Raw genomic sequence first — 18,189 nt, forward strand, 5'->3', positions numbered from 1 at the left:
ATTGTTATCCCTATTCCAACCTGCCTACCTGTATTAACATAGGCCTGACTTTACATTTCGTAAAATGTAAAGCATTTTTTTGCTTTCCACAAGGCTGCTTATTACTCACCTTGTTTGGAACTGTGAACGCAAGTAAGACAGTGGAGTCTCCACAGGTGTGTCACCAAAATTTAGCAGATTCAGTGAGACATTTGGCATTAATAGCATAACATTGATTTCCTGAAGGCATTGAGGACCTTCAGTTCCCATGTGAACCTGTGCAAGTTGTATGGTTGGAAACATGCAGTAAATAAATGTCTCAGTCCTTCAAAAGATGACAACTGTTATATTGCAGCCATCACTGCAATCATAAAGAGACTCTTCACAGTTGACTTGTCCAGTTTCAATAAATGGATTCACTTTAAGGGGAAATGTACATTTAATTAACTGCTGGAGTGATGGTTTAATGACTTATAGCCAGCCAACCAAACAGTTAATGTTAATTCCTTGTGAAATGATTAATTCTGATCAACAAGAAAACACACACCTTTTTCATTTTCTCCAAGGTGCTCTCTAATTTTTCATCATTAAGCACTACTGTACTGAAATATTTTCTTCCAGAGGTAAATTGATACTCCTCTTTGCAATATGCATTAGAAACACACAGAGAAGTCCACTAAAAAAAGTGATTTCAACACCACAGAGCTGCTTTAAATAATTTGCTGTCTCAATTATATGTTATGCTATCCAATAAACCCTTGAAAAACAGGCAAAATGTAAGAGAGGCACACATTTACGATAGGCAAATACAACTGTTTCACTAATTTTTTGTCTTCAGAAACCTGGATTGGTGACCTGGAGCACTAGTTTTATCCACATCATGCATAAACTTATGCCAAAGCCCAATGAAGCAAGCAGAGCAGTTTTACTGAAGATTATGCAGATGATGCTGCAAAGCACAGTGAATGTGACAGTTCATTCCTCAAAGAAAACAAAGGGTTTTATGCATCTAAACTAAACAGAAGTTTTGGAACAGCACAGAAGGAAGTTGGTAGAACCTCACTATAACCTAGTTATAAATAACTAGGAAAGTGAGATCTTATTTGGTTTTCAACGTAAGCAGAAATATTAAAAGAAGATGGTAAAATTTTCTACCAAAGCTCTATTTTTGACATTAACTTCCAGCCCAATGCCCTAAAGTGCACAGTAACAGCTAAAATTCCCATTTTACCCAGCAAAAATGCAATTTTCCATACAGGTAATATCTGGTCTTTGAATAAACAGCTCCATTAATGGTGATTTTTATTTTCTGCTAGTAATCCAACTGAAATAAAATTCAGCTCCAAAGGTCTGCTGTGAAGTGACATTACATGTAATTGACAGACAACCTGACACAACATAAAACCCAGTGGATCTATCTGCATTTGAACACTCTTCGTCCTTATGATATCTAACAAGCAAGAGAAACATTCATATGAGCAAATCATAATTAAGGTACGGATAACATCAACAGCTTTAACCGGTCAAGCAAAGTGCTACTTAATGTTAACTCCTTTCTCCCACATGAATTTTTATGCACAGATTATTAAATCCAGCAGAGCACTAGGAGCATGCATAAAATATCCTGTTCTGATGGAGAAATCAATCTTGCATAAATAAAGCAGTTCTTTCTCTGCTGTGTTTCTCCAAGCATTTTTTCTAGTAGAGTTGTGAAGAAGAACAAGAGCTTCATTCCCACCACCACAAATACTCCTTTTTCCATTATCTGGAAGCAAACCATTACTGTTTATCAAAGTTCCCAATACAACAACGTTTCATGAGTTTTTTTAAAGAATATTCAAGATTTACAAATACAACATTAAGACTTCATTAACACTAAAATGGGTTTTATTTTACATTTAATAAGTCAAATCATTCCACCAGCTTACAGAAAACGTCACCAATCATTTATGGACATTAAGACCCATGAGTCTGAGATCTAAAACTTTAATTAGACAAAATGGTGTGACCTATCTCTAAGTACAGCAGAGATTTATTCATCCCTTTTCTAATAATATAACATCTAAATATACATTAATTCTGCTATACTGTGTTTTAAGAAGTAATTTCAAGGAGATTGTATTTCGAAACCCCAAAGATAAAGAATGCTTTAAGATGAAGGGTAGGAGAAACAAAGTATTTTAGTATCAAAGACAAAATGAACAAAAAAAGCTGGAATACACAGACTACACAAAGATGTACACATGGCCTCCGTAGGACAAATGAGCATTTAACAATATAGCAAAGGAAACTATAATCAAGCTTTTTTCCCCCTCCTATTCTACAAGCCCAGATGCAACCACTCTGCTCCCCCTCCTCTTAATAGCTGAGATTTCTTTCAATTTTACTGAGAGCAAGACAAACACAGTTTGCATATAGACAACTATGTAATTGCAGCAAGGGACAGTTGCATGGTCCACCAACTATAAAACACTACAAAACTCATGGCAGTAAGAGGTCACAGACTTAACTATTCATTTATTTAAATATATACCACAGTTTTCATTTCTTCTGGTCAAATCAATATATTTTAATTGGTGCTTTCAAATGCAGTGGTCTATGAAAACGACAAAAGTAATACTAGAAACGAGGCAAATACATGCCCTAGAGGCCTTTTAATTCCTGAAATCATGCTGCCCTTTTACTTGCTGTTGAAGAATGTTTGTATATTGTTTCCTTTCAAAATGCATTTCAAATCAGCTTACACTCCAGCTTATTGAAAACTTCAGTTTACGCAAAAAGCTCAAAAGTGTTTAGAGCATTCTTGGAGGAAAAAAGCACAATACAGAAAAAAGAAAAGGGAACAGTAATTTTAGTGTAATACATATCTGTGTGCTGTGTCAGGGCATATTTGAGGAAGCCATCTGTATGGCATTAGCTTCAGTGAGGTTAAGGAACATAAACCCTGAGCTGACATGAAAAATCAAAGCAAAAGAGCAAAGCAATACTGTTGCAACTCATGGCACACTTGGCATTCCTTACACATTTGAAGACACTGCCACCATGCAGATTCCATCTCAATGGTTGGTGTATCACTAAAATGTCGTGAATTAATAACAGAGATATAGCCCACAGATGGCATATGATATGGTTTGAGATAGACTCATTTTGACAGGTGACAAAGACAACTACTCATCTCGTTATGTGAAATTAAGCACTTACGGGAATGGCAGGTGTGAACTGCCTCCTTTATACAGATTTGGAAGTGTCCCATCACTCACACAAAGTGCTGTACTAAAATCCTAGACAAATCTGGAAGCAGAGCTAGTGTTAAATCTGGAAGGGAAGTAAGCGAAGGCTGAGATGCAAGCACAGTCTTCTCACAGTCTGGATGATCCACATTCCCTCCTGATTTGGCCAGAACCCCAGACACTGAATCAGAAAATGGAGTTAAAAAAATAAAGAAAAATGGAAGTATATTCAAGACAAAAATCAGTCTCTAACACTGATCCATTAACATTAATTCATTTCAACCAGCTATACAGATGGAACCATTTTTGACTTTTTGGACTCCTATTTACCTTTTACCTACTACTACTGCTTTCATGGATTTTTTTCCAATCTTCCTTGTCCATCAGTCACTTCAAGTGGGCATAGAACTGTCTCGCTAGAGCATTAGCCAGTAACCCCATAACACTGTTGTGGAATAAGTGCCTGGAGGTTACATTTAAAGCAGGATGCACAACTTATCCACAGTTTTGTACGCATTGATTGTACTAGAGGATGATGACATTATTCCATCTAGCAGTGCGTGTACTTTTAACAGTAACTCCGTGAAAATACATACGGTTAACAGTATACAAGGTGTCTCTACTGGTGTGCACTCATTACAGGCTTTGCTAGGACTATAAAATGTTTCCTAATATTACCCCTTACTTCATCCTTAAAGTTTTCTACTATCAAAACACCTCTGAGATAAAACATTTTTCCCTGACCAACATTCATGTCCATTTACTAAAATTTTCAGCCACAAAGGTAAGATCCCAAGTTTTCCTCAATGTCAAGAGTCATCAACACATTAAGGGAGAGCAGAAACTGGAATAGGGGACAAATCTCAAAACCTTGGATTCAGACCAAACTTAAAATAAGGAAGCTATATATTTCATGCAGCACACAAGCAAACAGACTGCTAAGGCTGTGAGAGAGCACTCTGAAAGACACAGTACTGTCTCCTTTGGCTGGCCAGATTTTTCTTTGAAAGGAAAACTGAGTAAACCTTCTGCAACTAAACTGCAAACTCCACTAACTTCTTTCAATGTCTTAGAACCACAGACAAGAGAAACAATGTTGGGATCTCAGCTCCTTCCAGTAGTTTCAAACACAACAAATAATCCTCTATAATATCAACAGACCTCACACAGGAGAAGTCCTGGTGTTGTTGCTTGTGTTCACATTGTTCTGATTCAAGGCAGCAGTGAAATACTGAAGTGAAATATCCAGTAGTTCCTTCCCAGTCATAGATTTGTTCAGTCTGCAGAAGTGATTCTGGGGTGTACAAACTAGAGTAGAGTAGAACAGAACAGAACAGAATCGAATACAATATCCCGAGTTGAAAGGGACCCACAAGAACCATCGAGTCCATCTCCTGGCACCATACAGGTCTACCCAAAAATTTAGACCATATGACTGAGAGCACAGTCCAAACGCTTCTTAAACTCTGACAGGCTTGGTGCTGTGACTACGTCCCTGGGGAGCCTGTTCCAGTGCGCGAAAACCCTCTCAGTGAAGAACCTCTTCCTGATATCCAGCCTGAACCTCCCCTGTCGCAGCTTGACACCATTCCCTCGGGTCCTATCGCTGGTCACTAAAGAGAATAGGTCGGTGCCTGCCCCTCCACTCCCCCTCAAGAGGAAGCTGTAGACCATGATGAGGTCTCCCCTCAGTCTCCTCTTTTCCAGGCTGAACAGGCCAAGTGACCTCAGCCTCTCGTCATACGTCTTCCCCTCTAGGCCCTTCACCATCTTAGTAGCCCTTCTTTGAACACTCTCCAATAGTTTCACATCCTTTTTGTACGGTGGTGCCCAGAAGTGCACACAGTACTCAAGGTAAGGCCATGCCAGCACAGAGTAGAGCAGGATAATCCCTTCCCTCGACTGACTAGCAGTGTCGTGCTTGACTCACCCCAGGAAACGGTTGGCCCTCCTGGCTGCCAGGGCACACTGCTGGCTCATATTCAGCTTGCTATCAACCAAAAACCCCAGGTCCCTCTCTGTGGGGCTTCTCTCCAGCGTCTGGTCCTCCAAATGTATATAAATATCTGAGGGGAGGGTGTCGAGAGGATGGAGCTGTCTCTTTTCAGTTGTGCCCAGTGACAGGACAAGAGGCAACGGACACAAACTGAAGCAGAAGAGATATCAGCTGAATATAAGGTATATATATACACTATAATATACAATTTAATGCACTATATACAATATAATACACTTTACTGTGATGGTAAGAGACCACTGGCACAGATTGCTCAGAGAGGCTGTGGAGTCTCCTTCTCTGGAGATATTCAAAACCCGCCTGGATGCCATCCTGAGCAATGTGCTCTACGTGATCCTGCTCGGCAGGAGGTTAGAATGTATATCTTCAGATATCCCTTCCAACCTGGGCCATTCTGTGATTCTGTAATTCTGTGTTTTTAAGATGATTCTATGATGACACCACCACTTCAGGTAACCAAGAGATTCTGTTCATTTCTACCATCCTCCATGGATAGCCAATAGTACTTGAGACGTCGATGTCCTTCTGGTGGCATGGGAGATGTTGAGATCCCTCTGCTTGCAGGGAAGGCATTGAGGTCTTTCTGGTGGAGCGCAAGGCGTCAAGGCGCTGCTGGTGGGCCGCGAGTCTATGAGATTCTGCCAGTGACCCGTGAGGGAGGTGCTGAGGACCAGAGGCACTTGATACCCACTTGTCATCAGAGCAGCGTCCTGCAGAAGACAAGCATCTCCACGCCAGGACAGAGGTGGGCACCATGAGCCAGCCATGCCAGGAGCTGCCAGTGGAGGCCCTCAGACAAGAGACCTGCACCATTTGCCTGGGCCCGCTGGCTGACGCAGCTCGTGTGGACCCCTGCAGGCACTCCTTCTGCAGGGAGTGCATCCAGCCCTGGGCTGCACACAGAGCCACCTGCCCGCTCTGCCAGTGGCCCATCATAGCCATCGTGAGGCTGGTGCCACCCGACGCGACGCCTCGGCCCACCGGCCCCAGGGAAGGGCCCAACGCAACGTGGGACCAGGGCGGCGGCAGCAGCAGCGGCGGCGGAGCCCTTCCAGCTACAGGTCCCGCAGCGTCTCGCCCAGGCGCAGGCAGCGCAGCCCCTCCACACCACGACAGCTCGTCTGCAGCTTCTCGTGGCACTGGGAGCAGGACGGGCGCAGACGGCCCCGGTCCCCACTGAACACCAATGCCGGCGACACATCGTTGCTGCGCAGGGTCGCGCAGGAGGAGCCGGGGGGTGGCAACTACGCTGGCCGCCAGGCTGGGCCCCAAAACTGAGCGGGCGGCTGGGCCTCGCCTGGGGCCGGGCTGGTGGCAACAGCCACAATTACTGTTTCATTAAATTATTATTTTTCAAAGACTCTGCCTGAAGTCACTGGTGCAGTGTCATATGGAGGGGGCTGGACGCAGCCTTCCCCCACCCCACAAATTGGTTTGGGGATGTCGGCTGCAGCTGGGGGAGGACAGATGGACGGGGAATGGCTTTGGGTTGTGTGCACCTGTGGGAGACTCGAGAATGGGTAACTAAAATCACTTTGGAGGAAATCAGAGAAGTACAATGAACATGTTCCATACCCCTATTAGGAGCAGAGGGATTCAAACGACACATCCTTTAAGGATGTCTGTCCCATGTGTAGTGGGAAAGTTTAATTGAGGGGATTAGATTTTGAAGTACAAATTTCAAAATGCATATAATGTAGATATAACAGCTTCTCTACCAAATTCTTCAATTTCCTGTTTTGTTCCTATTGCCCCATATGAATTCTTAATGTAAACCCATACATCACCTACAGCTGAACAAAACAGCAGAGAAAAAAGTTTAGTGTAGTTTAAAAGCTCTTCTCCTAATGACTTAGCGCAGGATGCAGTCTGTCAAATATTTTGGAACATTTTAAAACATTGCATGGTTCTCAATAATTCCTTCTTTACAAACAACTTCCAAGTGAATGCTGAATTTATCATTTGGAAACATGTGGTTACTTCTCATCCCCAAACAGTTCATGCTACATACATGCCTAAATACACATGGCACTGTTACAACCACACTTACTGAATCGAAACCTCAAAGTGCTAAGTTACATCAGAACATACCATGCAAGTATACTAATGGTCTTCATGGAATAACAGCCTCTCTTGAAACAACTAACCTCTTTAAGGACAGATGTGCATTTACCTGACAGCAATATCTGAAGCCACTGGGTATGCTCAGTATTTTAGATCACGTATAAACTGAAACTGACTCCCTATCTTTAACAAACCTGAGTTTGAATGACCACAGGCTCAGGCCCCCAGACCTACCAAGCCTTGCAGCATAAAAGCCTAAAGGCCGGTTACAGATACACACCAATTTCCTTTGTCCCTCCTCTGCTCCAGTCCCGCCACTCGTGGCCCAGGAGAAGCTGTCCTCCTCCTCCTTTTCCTCCCGCCCAGCCTCTCATGCTGGCCTCCAGCATCAGCTGGAGCATCAGCAAAGCTGTTGGCTGGCAGTTCTTGGCAGATAGTAAGAGACTGTCTCCCAGATTCAGAGGCAGATGAAACACTCCCAGGATGAGTGGCATTTCTGCTCCTCTGGTTTTATTTCCAGGGAACTCCTGAGTGAGTGTGGGCACTACACTAATGAGTCAAAAGACTCACAGGGCCAAAGTCTAGCTGTAGACCTGGTCTTATAGTCAGTACAGTAAAAATATTGTTCAGCTTACACAGATCCCTGATTACAGCCCCATCAACCGTACAGTTTCAAAGCAGACAGTATTTCAGAGTATATTTATGAAATAATTTTCTTTTTTTAGTGCAGTGGTGGGAAATCAAGAACCTGTAAGCACTTCTTGGAACTTACAAATAAATTTCTATCTATAAGAAGCTTAATAACCAGCTTATCAAAAAGTGGGTTAAATATCTTTCAGTGAAAGAATTTGCTATTCCAACTATCCACATAAAATATATATAGAATGAAAAAGTCATATTATTTTAGTCAGAGAATACAATCTATTTTCCCGATAGCCAGGAAAGATACTCCTTAATGTGTAGCTGAAGTCCCCCATGCCTCGCTTCACAACACAAAGAATATAAGCCAGGCATTTTTCAAAGGAACAAGGTGTGTGGCAAGGGCAGCAAAAAAACCCCTCATGATATCTCCCCACCCCTCTATTTTTAAGGTGCTAGAACAGTATGTGCAACTTACACTTCAATTGTGTATGATGTGATACGTTTTTAATTTTTAGTCTTTTACTCAGTCATCAGTCTTTTTATTCACAGGCACAACTTCACGCTCATTCACTGAAGAGATTAGCATTGTCAGTGTGGCCTAAGGAATTCTTTGCTTCTAATGCAGCTGCACCATCTACAACTCATGGCATTAATCTACACATCCCTGTTCTTTTTATTTCCCATCTCCTCGCATCCAGACAAGTGACAGGCACAGAAACTCCAGCAAAGAGGAGAAACCTATAAATTCCACACACACAATTAAGCCAGTGACCAGAGACTGAAATCCATGTTTACTTGAAGGAAAATAGATATTTGTGAAATGTTTTTTGATACTAATGGAGTTCATGAAATACTACAAATCAGTATTTAAAAAATGCACATAAAGTCTTTGGAAACTGGTAGTTTTAAAACACTTAAAACTCAGAGTGTTGTTGGACAAAACGAATGTATTCATACAAACTTTGTTATTAGTTTTGGCGTTTATAAGAATAATACAGTCACAAAGCTAGCAAAACATTTTATCTGCAGGTAAGCTCGAATGAATTTGGCAAAAACTGCAAATGAAGCAAAATTGTTGCTGTTAGGATATGTCACTAGGGAAGAAAGTCCAGTTCTTAGAATCAATTTATGCTTTTAATGACTGCTGTTTCTTTATGCCATTTATCAGATGTGTTCATTAGTAAAGTGATATAAATCCTTGACTAGCACTTGCATACATACAGTTGCATGTAATTGCTACAAAGTTCTGATTTCTCAAGAAGATACACAAGACTGGAACAATTTTTTCCTCCTCATTGGACACCAAAAAAATGACACACAACACATACATTTTTCCCACACTTTTTTTTTTTCTCGGAAAGCCAAACATTGTTCCAGTTAGCAACACGCCATCTAACAAAATAAATTAATCAAATGCAGCTCGCTTTTATAACCATTATTGAAAGATGTTTACAACCCATAAAATAGCTTCATAGCTTTCTTAGGAGATAACAGAACTACGTCTGGATTTTATCCTAATCAACTGACATGAAGGTTAATCAACTTCTCATTTAATTTCTTTTGTTTTTGTTTTTTATTTTTTAAACAAATTGCAGTTTTACCTTTTCTTCAACTGGAACGTTAAAAGCACATTCCCCATAAAAGTTTTTTTTATTCTGGTAAAAATGAATACAGGAGATTGCCAACGTTCCCTAGTGATCTTTCATAGATACAAACTTGGAAGAGGGGTGTAGACAGAAAAACAGAAGGTAAAAAAAGCTTTACAAATTTAGTTTGACAGATGATCAGAATTATTTCACCAAATTACAAGGCTCAAGAATTCTTGGACATACATGAAACATATAAATGTGATTAAATCATCCTTCAAAATGTATGAAACCGAAGAGGACAAGCAAAAGCAGATGTTGCTATTGTACAAAAAAAGCTGGTGTACACATAATGCATGTTTTGCATGGCAATATTCAAGATGTACATTTTCAATAGGCCTTCATGAATTCCTTTTGCTCTGCCATCACACTTAAAGATTCATTTTTAAAGAAATTAGAGTCCTTTCCATAATATGAGTCAGGTCAGGGAGAGTCCTAACTACTTTGTAGAAAAGTGAGAAACAGGAAAATCAGAGATCACAAATCATTCACAGTTTGTGACATCCTCAGTCTAAGATTACAACTGAGTGAAGGAATGCAATATACCTTTTGTCTTGCTCAAATTATATCAAATTAAAACAACTACAGTACCCCTTTGCTGGGCAGAGCATTTTTTTTAAGCAGCTGCTGAAAATAAGAAAATCACTCTGAAACTACTCATTAGGTGAGCAGCAGTGACAAAAGAAGCATTCTATACCAAAACACGTTTTATACTAGGTGTTAAAATGAAAGCAAAGACAATGACAGTGAAAACTGCTAGAAGCCTTACTTGCATTTGTATAAGATGCTGAAAATGTTAAAATTAAAAAAAGAGCAAAAACTTATAATGAATATGAGAGCACAAGACAGAATGCAACGGTCTAAGAAACACAACCAATCCACTTCCTAAAGACTTCTAATCAGCATGTTTTTAAAGGTTCTGTCTTAGTGAAGTGTATGACAAAGCAAAGAATGAAAGAAGGGCCTGAGAAGTTTCTTGGGACTTTTCTCCAGCTTGCATTCTTTAGCTGGTGAAGTGAAAAACTGCTTATTCCTATCAAGATAAGACTCCTTGCTTCAACAGGGAAAGGTGCAGCATCATTATCATTGTGGAAGAGGAAGTAGTGGTGGTGTTCAGGTGAAAAATACCGTCCTTTGCATCTTAAGAAAATCTAAGTGCAACTTTTAATTCTATAATATCTTAGGAAAAGCAGTATGGAACCAACTATTTATTGGGATATTGCTGAAAAACATGGCTACAAAACTTACCTTAATCTATAACCTTCCCTGATTTTTCCCTATCTTCAAAGTTAGATTCTCTTTGAATGTTTCTTATGCATTTCAATAAATTTATTTAGTGACAGAATCCAACTAAACCAACCCAAGTTTGAGACAAAGCTCTTGTTTCATGTTTCACATACATACAACATTCTTTCAAATTCACATTGTTGTGCACATTGTTGTTTATAATCTCATTGAACTACTTCGTTACAAAATTTTCTTATGCAGGTATACATTTAATTTTCCATGTCTTCTTATGGACGCTCTGCACACACTCAGAATAGCATTTGACATAGGATTATGAGTATGTTGTTGAGCAAGGCCAGCATATGGCTTTTCTGGAAGCGTTCATCTGAGAAGTAGCAGGAAGACAACTTTAATCCCATAGTCCATTGCCTCCTAATGACATTTCTTTTAGTTCTTGAAAACACTAAACATGTACATAAGCCCAACGTCACTATAATGAAGGTCCACAGGTCAGAGACCTCAGTAATATTATCATTCCAAAAAGATTTGAATATCTTATTATCTGGATAACTTGCTGTGTCAGGCAAATTGCTTAACACTATTAGTGTAATTCTATAAATTTACCTGCAGTAATTTTTTAAGCTACCACTTAAAATGAAAATGTACTATGTGCAGGGTTCCACACTGACTTGATCAATGAATGTCTAATGTATAAATAATTTTCTGTTCTTTCTTACCTCCAGGTGCTCTAAAATATAGGGAGGATTTGTCATGCCAAGCCTTAGCATAGCTCCCTCAGGAATAGCTTCAACCAGCTTCCACAGAAGCGTAGGGAGGTCTGTGCCAATGTCTCTGCCATAAGCCCCTGTGTCTTCACTGGTCAGCCATATCTCACAAACACCCTCTGTGAATAAAAGAAAGAGATAATTAACAAATCTGTTTTAGAGCTGTTTATTTTATCATACAGCTGCTCACTCTGTTTAATGCAGTATTTCACAAGGCTATTATGCAGCCAGACTGGGTATTCAATTGCGAGGGGGAGGGAAGGAGGAGGAAGGCTTATCCCATGGGTACCAGTGGGTTATTAAGTTCATTTTATGAGCACAAGAGTGCTACAACAATGCTGTAAATTATCATTGCTGTGGAGTGATTAAATTCACAGCCAATGACTAATTCTGTGCTGCTTCTACAGCAAGTCAGTCAAGTCTAGTACTCTGCTCTATTTTTTGAGCCTAATTCATTCAACACCACAAGCGACTTTACCCAGGCAAAGAGTCTGCATTAATGGTTCTTACTAGCAGTCAACTTATTAAGTGGTAAACTTCCAATAAGCAAAAATAGCTCTAAAGCACAGTAAGTAACAGTACACTCCTGGCATAACTACTAAAATCTTGTATTCTTTAAATGATACAATTATCAATATAATATTAAGATTGTATTAAAAAGCGTTAGTTGCCACTACATGACTAAGTGATAGCGTTGGAAAAATGTTAACAGCCAGGAAACAGGTTTATTTTCCATCAGTCAGGGCCTTAGGAAGCAGTATATTTGATTTGTATTGTAAACAGTATTGACCTTGAACACTGAAATTTGGTAATATCCTCTTGCTCAAAGAGGGGAAAGATTGCACCACCCTTTAATAATAGCTGAAAGCAACAAGGTTTCACACAGCCACGTCTATCAGTCTGCCCAGCTTTCATCCTTTTTGTAACGCAACCCATCTCCACCCCCTCACTACCCCAAAGCAAAAAATAAGCAAATGAAAATAGGGTGGCTGAGAGGAAGACTCCTGTGATTCCCATTGAGATAAGATACCATTAACTTGATGAAGAGCTAGATTTCTAATACAGATGACGAGCCAGTAAAAAAACAAACAACATCCAAACACAAGAAGGTGCATAATTTGTCAAAGCAGTCTTCATGAAACTTCACCAAAGCACTCTCTGGACTAGTAGAGAACATATCACAAAATATGAATGTTTATAACATAAAATATATATTTCAGGTGAGGAAAATGCAAACAACTACGTGGAATTAAATCACGTAAGTGATAAAACTAGAAAAACAAATTTTACAAAACTGTAAACTCAAGACTGCCATTCACACTCACCCTGTAACAATAAAGGTGGACAGAAGGCTATGTTGAGCAAAGATAATTCTGTTCGTTTCAAAAGGTTTTCAAGGTCATTTATTTAGAACAACAACAACAACAAAAAAAGTAAAGGTAAACCAAGAAACTCATTGCTTAAGATTTGCTTTAACAATAATTTAGTGAGACAGATGTGCAGCTCTGTTGTTTTAAGAGGCCTAGAGGAACATATTTTTGAAGCGGTGCTCTTGATTATCCAACTTCCCATCACAACCTTGTAGTTACGCTCAGGCAGAGCTCCCCAGTGCCCAATCAGCTAAGCAGAACTTGCCAGCGTATACAATCACACTTTGGATTCCACCGCTGTTGCTGATGTTTTCAGAACCGCCTTTCACAACAGCCAGTGCTATGCTATGAAATGCATTCTGAGGTTCACCACCTGGTCTACGTTTTCCCAAGTTACGGAAAAAGCCAATGAATTATGTATCGACTACATTTTAAAAACAAGAGAAACATAAATGATATAAATGATGGCTAATGTCCTGCTGTGCTTTTTATATCAGTTTCCAACAGCCATCATAACACTGAAAAACAATAATTCAGTTGCTGTTTTTCTACTGTAACAGAGTAATTCTCATTTTTAAACTTTCAATCTAAATGGTTGCATGGGGCATTTTTTGCACGAGCATGGCTGATGGAATACTGCCTCTCGGTCACCAGCTGAACGTTGAGGAAAAAGAATAAATCACTGGCTAGGAATGGAAATAACATTCACAGGGAAAACAACAGCAAGCTTTTAAAGCTGCATAGGTGGGGACCATTAGCCCCCTGGTGGGCTGAAACTTCAAATTAAATCACATGAAGAGGAAGCAGCTGTAAGAGTAAATCAGCAACAACAGGAATAACTGTCTCATCTGCTCTCCGATCAGGGTGTTGAACAACAAGCAATGGGAATAATTCATGCTGAGAAAGCCAAGGATGTAGTCTTACTATGTGGAGGAGGGGGGAGAAAACCTATATTTTATAAGAACGTTCATTTCCCAATTTCAGGCTGACAAAATGGATCTTCACATCCTGAAAGCTGCTATCGGTGCTAAGTATTCACAAACAGGGGAAATGAACTTAGTGCATAACTGTGGTGATACAGGCTTCGTGTCAGCTGTTGGTAGGCTGGTTATTCAAGCCCTTTGCATCCTGAGTTTAGGAGACTCTCCTTAAACTGAGCAAGAAAAGAAAACAGCAGATTTCCCAAACACTCTTGTTAATAAAGTGAACCAACGCTTAATTTTTTCACTCAACCTTTGCCCCTCCGCACTCCAGACCTATGTAGGAAGCTATTCAAATCCACTGTCTAACCATGTGTTTTTTGTTGTTGTTGTTTTTTCCTTTCTTTTGCACTGAACCTCACTAGCTCATTCACTATTCTGTTATTTGATAATTTTGATGCTAATAAAAGCAAGCTGATTTTGTAAACAAGAAAATTGATCCAAACTACAGAGTTCAGATGTGCAAATTTGGAGCATTCACTGCAGTACTAAGGTCAACTATCGTTATATTCAAGTAATTACAAGTCTGTCTTTGGTCACAGAGCATAGTTTATTCCTCACTCTGCCATCACCACCCAGCACAAGAGTAGCTTCAACAGCTGGATTCCAATCTGTGCTCTCTTATAATTGGAGATGACTGAGAATGAAAAATGTTGGAAAACAAAAAGTTTCCAAGTAAATGAAGGAGATTCTGAGACTATTCCTTCTCCAAAATCTCATAAAGAATACTCATTCCTGATTATCCGAAATGCATTTTTTTTTCCTGGGGGTAGTCTAAACAATTCTTGTGATAAAGAGAAGGAGAAATCCTGAAATTGTCATTTTTACGAGATATGTCATTTCTGTTTTAAAGACCACTTGAAATGATTCATTTCTTTAATAGCAATAAAAAAAATCTAGAGCTTTATATTTCACTTTATTTTCATGCCACTGTAGTAAACACTTTTCAGCAGTAGCACACAGCTTTCAAATTGAAGCGAAATCTACTCCATCTGAAAAATAAATTTACTTCAATCTACAGAACCATCTGAAGATGTTAAAATATCAGATACTAATCCTTCTGAAATTCTATTTGTTAGCCTGCTGTACTTTTGTACAAATCAAACTCAATTGCAAAAACCCCTTCTTTTTTCTTCTCCTTCTTCTCTGTCCTGACAGATTTTGTAATGTGAACAGGAGGGCCTTCCCCAGCAGCACAGCTCTCTGCAGGCTGCCACGGCGGGAGACCCCCAGCTCTGACCTCCTCACTATTCCACATATGTTTATCAATAACTGCCTGACCTCCTTGCTATTCCTTCTCCAACAGCGAATTCTTACGGCAGCCTGCCGTGCTGTACAGACCACAGAAATACCTCTCCCACTGTACCACAGAAATCTGTAAGACCATCTGCCAAGGGGAGGTCTGTCTTAAATGTTTGTCAGAAACTGCCTGCAGACTTGAGGACAATCCATCTAAAGCTGCCATTCCTGATCACACCCTTAGAATTAAAAAAATCATAGCCAAAGAAAGAGAGAAAGGCTTGGAAAACTCAAATTCATTTTACATGTGCTTGTTTTTCAGAATGAGCTTACCCTACATAAATTCATTTTCTTTTCCATTATTTGAATTTTCCCTCAGTTACTTCTCTCCATTTATATATATTTTTTTAATTTACTTTTTTTCAGCATGGATTTTACAAGGACTATTTACACACAACACCAGGACATGTGCCCAACTACTTTGCTGCATCAGTGTCCTAACTGAACAACTACGAAGACATTTACGTACATATCATATAACTGTATCAACCTGAATATAATGCATGTTTAAACAGAAACTGAGCTCTGTAGGAATCAAATTCCTTCTATACTTCTGAAATACTCTGCAAGCATTGATTCAGCTTCAAGAGTTCAAGTCCTCTTAAACAGGCAGCCCAATCTCATGGATCACACCACTGAAAGATCCCACATCAGAGACCTCTAGGAAGATTAGATCAACCTCAGAGCAACTCACTGGTACCAACGGACATTTGGAAGGGCTACTAACTTCCATTTCACCAAGAAAGTGATATTTGACCCATATATGAAGAAATTCCAATGCACAGAGAGAATGCAGTTCCACACAAAAATCCTGTACAAACATACCCTATCCCAGACCCCAAAAGCTATTTGCAGCTAATTGCTGCAATTAGAAATTGCAGGATATCTGCCATCAGATGATGAAAAAAGTAGACCAATAAAAAATACAGGTGTAGGTACAGAGCTGGTGAAAGAAGCAAGATGTCAGGCTACGACGTAAAGCAGCAATATTTTTTTCTGTCCTTTGGAAAACATAGGTCGGCACTGCAGCTCTGCTCCCGACACACACACACGTCCCATCGCAATCTCACTTTCACCTGGAGGGACAAAGCTCTAGATAAGTGTATCACAGCCTAACTTTCTACAGGATCTTTATTAGGCCCAAGCATATTTCCTCTTCTCAAAGATCTGTTCTTTACACCCTTCTGGGCAGTCCTAAGGAAGTGAAAGATGATTGTCCACTTTTGTTTTCTTAATGCCGGCCACGTTCACTGGGGAACACGATTAGTAACTGCCAGCAAGACCTTGTACCATGGATCATTGCCCTGTGAGCCTGGCAGTCCAGCGAATTCTTTCAGCCACCTTATCATCGCCTTATCCAGTCCATATCCCACCCATATGTAAGAATATTACAAGAAACCACGCTGAAGTCTTTGCTAAATTCACAGTAAAACAACAGAACAAACAAAAGACCTCCACAGCTTTCCCCTCCTCCGCACAGCCAGACATCTTATCAGAGAAGGCAGTCACGCATCGTTTGCCGCTGGTAAATCTACGCGAGGTGATCCCAGTCACCTCCTTGTCCTTCACGTGCCTAGAAGTGGCTTCCAGAAGGGTTTGCCCTGTGTGCTTCCCAGAGACTGCGGTTCAGCTGCCCCATAGTTCTCTACGTTCTCCTTCCTGCCCTTCTCGAAGGGCAGCGTGACATTTCCTTTCTTCCAGTCATCAGGAATCTCCCCTGATTGTTGTGACCTTTGGATGATGAGAGAGAACAGCCTCGTAATGACACCAACCAGCACTCTCAGCACACTCGGATGCCTCTCATTGCAGGATTATTTCTATTACTTCTGGATGTCGGTCTGCAGTTGCAGAAACTGCTGCTATGTTTCACAAGTGCTTAGTTCAGTACAAGCCTTACAGCAGTTGTGGTTTCTGCTGCCCACAGGATGATATATATATTAGAAACGAAAACACTAACTTGTATGGCCTACATGTTTTTGAGAACGAATGTGTTCGAGAACTAAGATGAAGTGAAACTCAGTAAAATACTACAAAAGGAAATACAGAAGGAAGGGTATCATTCATTCTACTACATCTAGACTAAGTGACACTGACTCAGATTATTCCACCTACGCAGGATAACGCATTACTTTAAAAGCACAATATTCAACAATATCACTTGAGAATATTCTGTTTGGCAGTGTTGTCTGATATCCTGGAAGAACGCGGCCTACTACGTTTAGTACAAAATTCAAGATTTTTTTTTTCCTCCTTTTCACAATGCTTACTTTAAGTAAAGGTTTGGACACACATACAATATAGGATGTTATGAATTTATGGCTACACATTAGTATATATTCATGGCATGAAATTGTTGAACTATATAAACATGAACTTGATTTTAAAGTTTGTCCACCATAGACTTGACTTCAGTAATTAAACAAATTCCTGATGCTACAAATTTCTGGAATGAAGATTGGGCTATATTTGCAAATTCCACAGCAGATGAATTAATCACACCTTGGACCTGCTTAACTCTTCTGGCAACTGTTTTTTCAAAAGTATGAAATGTGTCTTGACTTTCAGTTACATTTTATTTTTACAAAAAGTAAACTGCGCTATCTCGTTTACTTATGTAGTAAATTGAAATTGGAGCTTAAATGCAGTTCAATGCAAAGCAGTTCAAGATATAACACAAAGCTATTTCAATGAAAATATGTTAATCTTTTTTAAAAACTACAATTCATATATTTTTCTGCCTCAAAGTGCACTTAGATTTGTTGTGTGATTTTATGTAACATATGAATTCTAGTCAGGGCTAGACCAAAGTAAAAAACAAAACAAAACAAAACAAAAAAAAACTAACCAAACAAAAACCAAACAAACGACAAAAAAAACCAACCACCACCACCAACAACCACCACCAAGAATTAGGACTGCAAAACATTTTGGCTTTGTACACAATTAAAAA

At 39.7% G+C, this 18,189-nt stretch overlaps 1 protein-coding gene across 2 annotated transcripts in view; it reads right to left on the reverse strand.

The window, feature by feature from the left end:
- The window catches only part of CDKAL1 (CDK5 regulatory subunit associated protein 1 like 1), a 434,151-nt gene that overhangs the window by 154,190 nt on the left and 261,772 nt on the right, over nucleotides 1-18,189 (reverse strand). For both annotated transcript variants that reach the window (XM_066992066.1, XM_066992067.1), the window contains one exon: nucleotides 11,543-11,709. In XM_066992066.1, the coding sequence (XP_066848167.1) occupies nucleotides 11,543-11,709 (167 nt within the window). The remainder of the gene's footprint in view (nucleotides 1-11,542; nucleotides 11,710-18,189) is intronic.

The sequence above is a fragment of the Anser cygnoides genome, chromosome 2 (assembly GCF_040182565.1).
Source record: "Anser cygnoides isolate HZ-2024a breed goose chromosome 2, Taihu_goose_T2T_genome, whole genome shotgun sequence".
In the NCBI taxonomy this organism is placed as follows: Eukaryota; Metazoa; Chordata; class Aves; order Anseriformes; family Anatidae; genus Anser; species Anser cygnoides.